The sequence below is a fragment of the Typha latifolia genome, chromosome 1 (assembly GCF_019914945.1).
Source record: "Typha latifolia isolate L0001 chromosome 1, TyphaL0001v2, whole genome shotgun sequence".
In the NCBI taxonomy this organism is placed as follows: Eukaryota; Viridiplantae; Streptophyta; class Magnoliopsida; order Poales; family Typhaceae; genus Typha; species Typha latifolia.
The window spans coordinates 15,632,766-15,645,511 of record NC_133086.1 but is presented as its reverse complement, the minus strand read 5'-3'; the positions used below and the strand labels follow the sequence as shown (position 1 = coordinate 15,645,511).

The 12,746-nt window shown below is 34.2% G+C and overlaps 1 protein-coding gene, 1 non-coding gene and 1 pseudogene across 2 annotated transcripts; all 3 read left to right on the top strand.

Moving 5' to 3' along the window:
* The first annotated feature begins 2,061 nt into the window (after positions 1–2,061).
* LOC140792961 (universal stress protein A-like protein) lies at positions 2,062–3,081 on the top strand. Its single transcript, XM_073144269.1, has 4 exons — positions 2,062–2,236; positions 2,378–2,469; positions 2,562–2,680; positions 2,882–3,081. The coding sequence occupies exons 1-4, from the start codon at positions 2,062–2,064 to the stop codon at positions 2,952–2,954; spliced, it is 459 nt and encodes a 152-aa protein (XP_073000370.1). The 3' UTR covers positions 2,955–3,081.
* An 86-nt stretch (positions 3,082–3,167) lies between these two features.
* Positions 3,168–3,239, top strand: TRNAH-GUG (transfer RNA histidin (anticodon GUG)). Its single transcript has one exon. It is a non-coding gene; the product is annotated as a tRNA-His (tRNA).
* A 2,053-nt stretch (positions 3,240–5,292) lies between these two features.
* Positions 5,293–12,512, top strand: LOC140798723 (endonuclease 2-like; annotated as a pseudogene).
* The last annotated feature ends 234 nt before the right edge of the window (positions 12,513–12,746 follow it).

Genomic DNA, 12,746 nt, shown 5'->3' with positions numbered 1-12,746 from the left:
CGATCTATTTGTATAAAAATTATGACTTTTATGTAGTAGTCTCGTTAGTTAGGAATCTTTGGGCTCTAGTTTTTTGTGAATCCAAGATCAGGGTGAAAAGTTAAAAATAAAACAATCATAGAAGTTCAAAACCAAATATATTTGTAATATTTGATGTTGCAATGGTCGTGGATAGCTCGTGGAGGAAGATAGTGACTAGGTTCGAAACTTAGAAGGGATCTAAGGTTAAGATTTACTCCTACGAAGATAAAGATGATCTAATGGCTACAATTAAATAGTAAATGCTCAAATAGAAAATAATTAAACTCAATATTTATTCCACGATGATAATTAATTCATGACTACTCTTATTTATAGGAATAATATATTAGCAGAATGGATTCACATACGTATTATCTATTTTAATTTAAAATTAAAGATAATAAGAAAATCTAACTTAACTTAACTCGACTAACTCGGCTAACTCGATCCATGTGGTCGGATCATAACAGATATATTATTAAAAGATGAACAAATGGTCAAATGTTCGAAAGTTGTTTGAATGCCCTGCAATTTTATGCTCCTTGCAAATAGCATTTGAATGCTTGAGGGTTTGTTCAAATGGTCGATTGAACATAGAGTGGTTATTCCAACATTCATGAGTATATTTTATACTATTTCAATTGTTATGACACCGTTTGAACACTTAAAAGATAATTTTTATATTATCTTAAACATTGTAAAAGTATTCGAACACCTTAGAAGGTATCTTTAACTTATTCCAATTCTTATAAAATATCTCAAAAATAATGCAAGACTTTTATAGTCATTCTCATACAAAATATTTTAAATACAATCAGATATCTCTTTTGTACATGAATTACCAATATAAAATTCTAACATGATCTGCTAGCTGATGAATGACATGCCTACGGGCTTTTAGTGGCTAAATGACACAAAACAGGATCGATAAGAGAAAACAAATTAAACTTTAATGCTATAACAAGTTAAGATATATAGATGCACAAATATAGAATTACATGAAATAAATTTTAAACAAAGAATAATAGGTGGTTATCTATGTGTGGAACCATATGCCTTAATCAACTATCTAGTCAGCTGTGTCATAACTATGCTCATATATGAAGGACATAAATTCATAAACCCTAAGTGCGTGCTTGGCTTTGTATTAGCTATCAAAAAAAGGAGATAACAATTAAGATATAAATATAGTATAATAAACTTGTGTACTATATGAAGGACATAAATTCTTTATAGTGTTGCTTAGTATAGCTAAGTGTAAAAAATTTATTTTATTTTATTCCAACTTGTATATCATAATATCATCAATATATCTGTTAAATAATACATAATGTTGTACAAATAATTTAGCTAGATTGTTTAGATATAGAAAGAGAGGGCACCACTCCGAAGTTCCATGTATACCAGGTTTTGTTACTTCTAATTCATTTTCTCAAAACCTATCAAGCGAAAATTTTGGTTAGACTTTGGGGCTTCTTCTATTGCCTAGTTGATAGTGTGAATAAGAAATTGAAAGGTTATGTGGAACAATGCAATTTATATGTTTCATTAATAAGAAGTTATTACTGAAATCGTTCAAAAATGAAGATCCAATAGTTCTCAAAATGAAAAAAATTAAATTAAATTAAAGACTGGTCATATTTAACAATATTATCACTTATATCATTAATCGCGATGTTAATAAGATACCATTAATTTGAACAAATTGTCGTTTTGCACATCAATTCCAGTGTGAAATGGATAACTTCGAATTCTTCGCACACATTGGCGTGTCACAAGACAGCTCTCTTGAAGCACCACGTATGCTTCTCTGCATGGTTTCAGATTTCTCAACAGTTCATAGCGACACGTATCATAGTTCATATTCGATTTAAATCACCTCCACCAATCTGCTTCTTATCAAATAAGCCAGAGATATAACATTGCACTTTTACAATTTGCAGCAGGAAATCTCAACTCTTTCTCGTGTTGAATCCTCTACTTGGGCGTAAAGAGATGGGAGATTCGAGTACTGAAGATGGGAAGCGGAGGAGGAGAGTGATGGTTGCCATAGACGAGAGCGAGTGCAGCTACCACGCATTGGAGTGGGCTCTCGACAACCTCAGCAGCGATGCACTGCTCGTTCTGCTCAACGTGCAGCGTTTTCCCACGCCGAGTCACGTCTCTGCTTCGGCAGCATGCCCACCTGTTACTAAGTATATATTCGTTGCAACAGGTGGTTGGCTACTAATCCCTCTTAGTCTCCTTTCTCTCTTTATATATTCCTTCAATCTCGATGAGCATGTCATGCAGTTTGTGCACTTGTTGTATAATTCTCAAGATGTTTAATGGGTATGCTGATGATATAAAACTGCAGCTCCTGAGTTGGTTCCCTCTTTGCAAGAACATCAAAAGAAGGTCTCATTGGCACTGTTAGAACGTGCCAAGAAAATTTGCTGCAAAAATGGTGTAGGGATATTAAATATGTTTTGAGACTTAATTTGAATGTATCCTTATTTAGTGCTAACTGGACAAATATTTCTGTGTCGATTGCATGACAGGTTGTTCCAGAAACCTACACGGAAGTTGGAGATCCCAAAGAAGCAATATGTTCAGCAATCGAAAAGCATAAGATCAATTTGCTCATTGTTGGCACCCATGGAAAAGGAGTCTTAAGAAGGTTAGAATTGTTTGCTAATGTCACCTGTTACGGCAATTAACTAGTATAATATACACACATATATATATATATATATATATATATATATATATATATATATATATATATATATATATATATATATATATATATATATGTTTGCAAAGGTCGTATAGAACTCTTTGTATCACCATTGATGCTTATTATATTTTGATGAAATAGGATTCTTCTAGGGAGCATCAGCAATTACTGTACGAATAATGCAAAGTGCCCTGTCCTTGTTGTGAAGAAATAAGCCATAAATCAACATGAAATGGAGGATGATGAGGTGTATGGAAATGATACTCGTCTACTATTTCCGTATGTGAATGTGGATGTATGTGTGTGCATAGAGTGCATAGACAAGCTGAAGCGAGGACAAATGCGACATATTTTGTTCTCAATTTTGGATAATAAAATCTTAGTTTTCAAGAATTAGTTCTAATTTATAATTTTCATGTTCATAAATGTGGCTGTAGTTTAGTGGTTAGAATTCCACGTTGTGGCCGTGGAGACCTGGGCTCGAATCCCAGCAGCCACAAATGTTTCCTCTTTTTTACGAGTTAGTTTCATCATATAATTTAATTTTAGTATTTGTGGAAAACTACTAAATTTTAATTATTTTGTCTTTCATATTATAGTTTTAAAATGTATAAGTGAGAAAAAGAATAAGATGAAAGAAACATACTAAAGTTCGCAGAGAAATTATTTTTGTAAGTAATAAAACAAAAAAAAAGCATGTTGTTTTTCATAATAAAATTAGAATTTTCGTTAATTGCATTGGAAAATTTTACAGTTGCCATTACATTTATTAAAATACTATAATTGTTCCTACAATTTTCACTTTGTAAATAGTTAATTTTTGACAAAATATCATAGAATATTCTTAACCAATGATTGTTAAAATTAACAAAAATATATAATAGTTAATACTTCTTTAAATTTAAGTTGTATTTCTATTCTGATTTGTTGATTTAACTAACAAGAATCGTATCGGCGAAGATCCCAATAATTTTAGTGCTAATTATGATAGTTTGAAGATTGCAATGATCATTATAATATTTTTTTTATTTTTTAATGCAAAAATATTATCAGGGTTTTGACTTTTACAAAAACTTTGCAAAAAATATATATCATTTAGTTTTTGCTTAATTTTATGTATATGACTTGATAACTTTGGTCTCTTTTCAAAAATATTATACTTCTGCCACTGCATTAGAGATTTAAGAGTTGCCACGATGCACTACACATTGGCACTATGCACTACACAATGGCATTCTTCTTCTACCATAGTGCCCACCTATTTTACAATCGTCCATAGTTTTCTTAAAGTTAATTAATGAACGGGAGCATTCAAGTATTAAGAAAACCTTGATGTAGAGTATAGCCTTGACACTAAGCATATGCTAATAAGATATGTTTTTTTATTAGGGAATATGCTCTTAGCTAGGATGAGGAGAAGTCCATTTGTTTGGATAAAGAGATTTATCCAAGATTGGTTACTTGCTACAATCATATGAGTTAAGTAGAGTGAAGTTAGTTAGTTTATCGTATTGTTTTAAATTTTAAATAAATCGGATAATCTGCATATGAATCTAATTCACTGTGATTTTTACTCCTATAAATATAACTAGACATGTTTTGATTAAAATTATAGAATAAATTTGAGTTTAGCTAAATTATTTTTTTCGTTCTTATTTTTTACTATAATCGTTAGATTGTCTTTTTAGAAGTAGATTGTAACTATAGAACTCTTCCAAGTTTTTAAATCTTAGTCATCATACTCTAAAACTATCAACCATCACTCTTGGCTGTCTACCACTCTTGCATTATCATTCTGTTCTATTATGATCTTACTCTATTATTTTATTTATATTTTTTCATTCCGATCTCCGATTTTATTTATATTTTTTCATCCCGATCTCTAATTTAGGTAAAATTAAAATCATTAGAACCCTAACTCATGAGGCTATATTAAAAATTTTATAATTTTTTTTTTTTTACTTTCGGATCGATCTAAATCTTGTTCGTAACACTCTTCAACCAATCACCAATCTATTAAAAAAATTGTCTACTGTGTAGTTATGATATATTACTAATTAACCAACTTGAACTTATAAAGGATTAGCAAGACCTTCTCTAAGGGACTTCTCCATTTCAATGTATTATCAGTAGAATCAATTATAGCAAGCCACACAACTTGCACTCCGAAAATATCAAAACAAATAAATTCCATGGTCGAACTATCTGAATGGTCTAGGAATCCAGAGCTAAGTAAAGTAATTTTTTTAATTTGATTGAAACACTAGAACTTTATACTCCTTATCAACCTAAATCATTGCAATTTACTATAAGGTCAAATAGTTTGAAGGCTCAAAAGGAGTGTAACTGCTTCTATGAATCGTTATAGTAGAGGAGTCTAAAAATTTGGCCTTCGTGAGACTTCGTCTCTCGTAAATAAAAACGTTCTTTAGTGGAGAATATTCTACGCTCCTTGCTGTCTATCCATAACGTAGTTGGTTGCTTCAAGTCATATATAACCTTAGAAATAAAAAAGGAAGAGTAACGTAACGTGAACACCCATATGTATAGAAATGGCTACAGAAGATAGAAAAGAAGTGTGATAGAGCATCAGGGGGGAATGGCTTTGCTACTGTTTCTCCATATTATTCTTCTTTCCATGATAGCAGGAGCTCCACGCTCAGATGCTTGGGGCAAGGAGGGCCACTTCATGGTGTGCAAGATTGCACAGGTAACTTAGACAACTCTCTTTAATTTCCTTCATATATATATATATATATATATATATATATAGCAGTCCATTGTACAAATTACAAGCTTCCAAATGCTAACTTTTGATATATAATTTGCAGCAATACCTAACGAGGAAAGCTTCAAAAGCAGTGTTAGGCCTCTTACCGGCTTCCGCTGGAGGGGACCTAGCAGCGGTGTGCTCGTGGGCCGACGAGGTCCGGTTCCGGTACCGGTGGTCTGGCCCTCTTCATTATATCAATACTCCAGGAGTATGCAACTTCGACTATTCAAGTAAGCCATATACCTTATCCCTTAAATATTGCATTATACTTGGTGCATTGTTGTTCCAAATCAATAATTCTTGCAAAGATGTGAGAGATAGTAATATATGGTCATATAATCCTATTATTTTTGGATCAATTGAGCATTTGATGACTGAGATCCAGAGTTTTTGACTTTGTCATAGTCGAGCTTTAATTTAGAAAGCATTTAGAAACTAGTTAGGTCCTGGATCCCTCTCATGACACAGAGCTCTATTAGAAAAATGGAGTCACACACAATTCCATCAGCTTGTACGCCAAGTCATTCTTTTTATAAAAGATATAGTGACAACTTAAGACATCTTAATTGAACTATAAATTATATCCAATGGGGAATTAATTCTTTCCCCTATGTGGAGTGATGCATTGAAAGAGCAAGCCTTGTGATAGTAGAATTAATGGCAAGCTCTTCTTGGCTCCCTTTTACCAAGTCGATCATTAGGCCAACAGCTTAGCAAGACTAACTGCTAAATTTGTTTACATCACCACCTACAACTGGCCAACATGGTAGCCTAGTTATCTTAGTTGACCAATTTTGTGTAAAGCAAGAGGGCTTCAAAAGATTTGATATTGTTTGGGTTCAGGTATATTTTATCTCTGGTAGTTTGGACAAACTTATTTCGATGTTACCCTCAAAAACTTTGTTTGATGTATCACTATGTCCCCTTGAATTTTTTGACTATAATACAACCACAAAGGTCGTCAATAGAGGGCAAAAATTACTTAATGCTTCTGTTAATAAATATGTATTAATTCAGAGAGAGTTTAGGGTAGCTTAGTTATATCTGTTGGTAATTTCATGATTTTGACATGAATATTTTATTAATTTTGAGCTAAGTTTTAAGTGGGGCCCACACATTATTTATAATCGTTTAATGGTGGAATCAATTTAGCTCAAAGCATACTTTATTGTCATATATTCACTTAATCAAATTCATGAAGAGAAGTGAATGATAATTGGCTCTAAAGTGGGTATCATGGCAATGGGAAATAAAGGAAAGTAAGTTTAGTACCATATTGGATATTTGAGAAATGTTAGTATGGTATATAAGCAACAAACTTCCTATGGGCTTTGGGCCCCAAAAGGGGTACCTACTTTGTGGGTAAAGGTTACTATGCAACCTATAACACACACGCGCGCCGCCCGGCCCGGCTCGGCTCGGTTCGGTTCGCACGCACGCACGGGTCAAAGTCCAATTTTACGGGTTTTGAATTAGTTTCTGACCACTGTTCCAGAAGCAATCGGTGGAGGGTGAATTGGTCTTAAGGAGATAGTGTCCAACACTAGACTCGTCGACTATCGACTATTCTGAAATTTGTAAGTTTATTTTGATCGGATTTTTTGGAATCAGATTGTTATCGCCAACAATATCCACACGAAAAAGAAAAAAAAAATCAGAGGGCTAGATAAAGTGATTTCATTAAAACTTATAACAATTTCGAAGAAAAAGGAAAAGCACCAACACCATTATTTGGACCAGAATCTAACAATTACAACATAGTCAAAAGTTCAACGAAGACATAGTGTAAGGTTTTTTATATAATTTGTAATGTGTTTCAAAATATTCTAAATAATTTGCAAGGCATTCACAATGTGTTGGACTACAACTTGGAACCTTTGCAAATAAAGAGCATATTTTTTGAGTTGCATGCATTCAAATTAAAGTTCAAAAACATATTCAAATGTTGAAATTTAGATTTTAAGTTAGGGCATTCGAATGTAATCTACTTTGAACAAGTCATGAATCTTCAATTGATTAGAGGATTTCGTGAGATCTTTTATCTTGTCAGAAAGAGTTATTTAAGGGTTAACAAAATGCAACGCTAGTAATTATCTATTATCTCTTTTGATTATCTTTTAAAGACTATTAGAGATCACCTCTTAGTTTTGAATGGAACATGTTGAATTGCTCTCGACTTAATATATCTATATTAGATTTAGAAGAATTATGTTTAACGGGTCACTGAGATAGAATGATTAACCTTTAGGATTACTAAGATCACAAAATGACCGATTATGGAAAGCTTTGCATTGCGGGTCTAGCAAGCAAAATTGTTACAAATTAAGTTATAGAGATCGACAGATGATGTGTAAGGTTTTCTAACTGCTATAAATTTTAATAATTAATTTTTTTAATTCGTAGTTTTTTTTACTCATTTTTAGGGTTTTCCACATAAAATTCTTTATTTTTTTAGTTTGCTTCTGTATTTCTTTATATTTTGTACTTTCTTTATAATAAGAGCATTGATAGATTCATCTCCGAGGGCATATTTTTTTTTGTTTCACATAGTGATATAAATCAAAATTCACTTAGGTAAAAGGATTTTTATTTAACCCTTTGTTTATCTTATCCACATTTAATGTCTACTCTCATACTTGTTTAGGGGATTGTCACAATTCCAAGGGTGTGCAAGATATGTGTGTAGCTGGAGCAATAAACAATTACACCAAACAGCTCCAGACCTATGGAGATCCATCAAGTGAATGTAAGATTAAAAAAAAAAGCCTCTCTTAGATCCAAGTAACTATATACACTTGATCTTTTCGACTATTCATACTACTTTCTTCCTCTGGTCATCTTAGATAACTTGTCTGAGAGTTTAATGTTCCTTGCCCACTTCATGGGAGATGTCCACCAACCCCTTCATGTTGGCTTTGAGGATGATGAAGGTGGTAACACAATAGTCGTGCATTGGTATCGAAGAAAGACCAACCTTCACCATGTACGTAATTGGGCGACTTTTTATATTACTCATGTTTAATGACTCATATATATATCTATATATATATATATATATATATATATATATATATATATATATATATATATATATATATATATTCTTATCATATGGTAGAAAGAAGAACTAACATCTATTAATTTCATGTGACAAGGTATGGGATGTGAATATCATAGAGACTGCAATGCGTGATTTCTACAATGACGACCACAATGCCATGATAGAGTCTATTAAACTGAATATAACTGTGAGTTTCCTAATTCTCCCGCTTTCTGAATACTTTTCGAAAGTCAATTTCCACTCTTTTCTTATCAGAAAATGACCAGAGTAATATATTTCGTGTGATATCCACTAAAATAAATGTAAGGATAGAAATTTATTGTCTATGCTACGTTGTTGTATATATGGAGAGAGTTTTAACGTGTCCCACAAGTAAGGGATTCTAATTGCTGTCAAATAAATCCCATAAGATCAATGTGATCTTCAGTTGAATTGCCAATAAAATCTATGACCTTTGGTGAGATACTTTCCTTATTATTTTTCAAATTCATTCTTATTGATATCTTCAATATCTACCCAATATAAGAAGATATTAAGAGGTTCTCTACGAATTCTTTACAGATTATTAGTTATCCTTTTTTTTCTGACTAGTTTGTAGACCAATCTCCGTTTAATTAGAATTCGTTACACCCCACTCCGGGGGACTCTAGACCAAACTTGCATACATTATTTTGAAAAGCCAACTCAGCCAAGTAATAGTTCTGGAGGTTGTTTTCCCTACTAGTGAATCTTACGCTTACTTCATGTAACGTAGATGTGAGACTTGTCAGGGGTGATTAGCTCTTATTAGTTATATTGTTGGCAGTCCGACTAAATCCACACTTTCCTCTCGCTATGGTTGCAGCTCATCTACTTTAGACATTGCAAAAAGTAGGGAAGATTTGGCCTAGTGGAATTTGCCCCTATACTCGTAAATTACTACACCTATGCCCTCACAGTCCGTTCCTCTCCATGACGCGTCCGTCAAGCAAACTAGGTCCCGTTCTATTGGCAAGTCTATGTACAGGGCTTCAAACTCATCATGGGTCACATCTCGCTCGGGGTGATCGTCATCTTGTTTGCCTCCCCCCTTGAGCTCATGCTCCTTCCCTCTTTTTTTTTTTTTTTTTTTTCTGATACTCTTTCCTCCCCTCCCATACCTCTCATACCTCTCCCCTTTCCACTGCTTCTCCTCCCCCCTTGCAACTGTTACTCTCTTTACTCACATTTCCCTTTTGAACCAAGATGACGACGCTAAAAGTTCTCACCTAGTGACAGCCTCCCTCCCCTCAATGGCCCTATTTGACAATAAACTCCTAAAAAAGTTCGCTACTCTCCTCTCATATAGAAAAATGGAGGACAATATACCTCTGAAAGAAGAGAACCCCCTTTCCAACCGCAAGCCTAAACTATGCCTAGTGGGGAAGTTAATAAGTGACCGACCTATCAACGCCAATGGGCTTAAGACATTGCTCTTTAAGGCTTGGAACTTGTCCAACTCAGTGTGAGTTCATAGAAGCAAGTAAAAGTGTCTTTTTGTTAGTGTTTGAGAATGAAGAAGACAAATGGAGAACATGGCTGGGCTCACCATGGTCCTACAGCAGAGACCTCTTTGTACTCAATGTCTTCACCTCAGATACTCCAGCGGACTATTAATGCTTCGATCGATGCAACTTCTGGGTGCAATTTCACGGCTTGCCTCTAGAGTACCTCTCATCATCGACGGCTCAAAAGCTTGTCTTAAGAGTTGGCTCGCCGGTCCAAGGGGATGCTCTAGATGGGACAAGACGGACCAATCCCCACTATCGATACAACGTTGTCAACTCCACTCTTACCTACACCCACATAAGAAAACTCCACCATGCCATATGTCCCCTTGATTGCCAAACCTAAGAAAACCTCTAACCCCAAGCTTCTAAACATTGTTGTGAATACATCCACAACAAATCAGGGCCCAATGCTTGTTTCTATCCCTATCAATCTGATAGAATCCTTCAACACCTTACCCATCGAGAAACGCAATGGCTAGATAACCCCCCAAAATACACCCAATCCCAAGCTAACACCAATAGGCCCTACCTTCTCGCAAATATTTCACAAAACAATTAGGCTAATAGCTCTTGAAATCTTCAATGCCTCTAAATCGCTGGCCCAAAGCCTTGCTCTAGTAGGCAGCAACTCGTTAGATGCTCCCTCTCCCCCTCGCCCCAAGCCGCCTGCTCCAAGATCAACCTAGATGGGGCTTCTTCTAAGACCCCTCATGTCAAGATGGTATTGGGTCGATGCTAAAGGTAAGGCCACACGTCGAAGCTCTCAAGTTCTTGCTCATCTTTGTTTGTCATCACAATATCCCCACCTCCAAATTGAATCTGATTCTGCAACTCTCATCAACATCCTCCAGTATAAGTGTTCTCCCCTTTGGTTGTGGAGATATACTAGCTAACCTAGGAAAATCCCAATGCTTTCTTTTAAGAGAGAAAATGCGGATGAGATAGTTAAATTTTTAGGAAATATTATTATGAATCTGATTTAGAACAATATGTTCATAGAAAAATTATAAAATTTTAGTAGAGGATGGCCTCACGTGTTAGGGTTATTTTATCTCTGATTTGAGTGGATTTGGAGATCAGAGCAAAATTAATGGCCAAAAGGGTGAAGGAAGGTCAGTGTCGAGTTGAGACGGTCGTGGGATGGTGGAGGTCAACTGTAGGATAAGGTGGCTCGTGTAGGAAGGTGGTTGTTAGGGTTTAGAGGTGAAGTTAGGATTTTTATGCTAGATCTACTCCTAGAAAAATAGACGGCTAAAATTAAAAGATAAATGCAAGACAGATAATTAGTTGAACTTGATATTCATTCAACGATGATAAATAACTCATGACATCTCATATTTATAAGAGTAGAATCATATAGTGGGTCGGATTCAATTCACCATATTGAGCTTATATCTGCGGCGATCATCAGAGGGTGGTAGATGACTATGGGATGGTGGATGTCGGTTGTAGAATAGGGTGACTCATGATAGATAAAACATAGATGCTAAGATTAAAAAATAAATGTAAGATAAATAATTAGCTAAACTCAATATAAGAACTAGAAAAAGATTTAGAATAGGTTATTGCTTAAAAAGGATGGGTCACGACTAGAAATTTTGCAAGGATATTTTAATAATTTAAAAGGTCAAAATCTTTCTTTGGTAAACATTGTAACCTAATAATAAGAATTCTTTTTCTTAAAAAAAAATAGTAATGATTATATTCTAGATTAGGCTTTGATCAAAATTTTGTCTAATCTTTCTTACGTTCTTTCTTTCTAGAATGACTGGTCGATGAAATAAGCCCAGTGGGAGGCATGCCGTGGCAAATCAATCACTTGCGTTGATACGTAAGATCATCACAAGCAGATTTCTATATATGTGGATGACTTAAATTGCACAATTAATCAATAATCTTTTACATCATTAGCGATCTATGTAATCCATTAATTTCACAACAGTTTTTTAGAAACTAAAAAGGTTGCAAAACTATTACAAGTATGCAGCAGAGAGCATACAACTAGCTTGTGATTATGCATACAAGGATGTTGATCAAGGCTTCACTTTGCAAGGTAATTATTCTAACAAAATTTCAAAAGAATAGCTTATAACTTTTTTGTCATGAGAATGTGGCTTACTTGTTAATCTGCAGATGATTATTTCTTCTCTCGACTTCCAATTGTTGAGAAAAGAATTGCTCAAGCTGGTGTGAGATTAGCTACATTACTCAACCGAATATTTCAAGATATAAAGCTAGTTTCACAAGCTGCAAATAAAGCTCAAAACATTTGAATGAATCAAAATATCCATATGATAATGCCTAAGATGTACCTGATAAGGGTTGTATTAATAATTTCTTCTTAATTAAATGGAACAAGATGTACTTTTTGTCTTTTCCGTAATTTTAATAGATTTCTATTGGCTGCTATAGGATAGTAGAGTGCACAATATATGTTAGTAACCTGCTAATTGTTTTGTTTTGTAAATTAATGGGGAAGCACCCAACAAAAAGATATAGCGCCAAGCAACGCAAAAGGAGCAGCCCAGACATATCTGTGGCAAGTAAATTAGAATAGCTAGAGGGGCAGAGCCATCCCAAACAAAAAAAAGAAAGATTTGATTTTGCAAAGACCGCCACCATTGTTGTTAGAAGAGCAAAAGG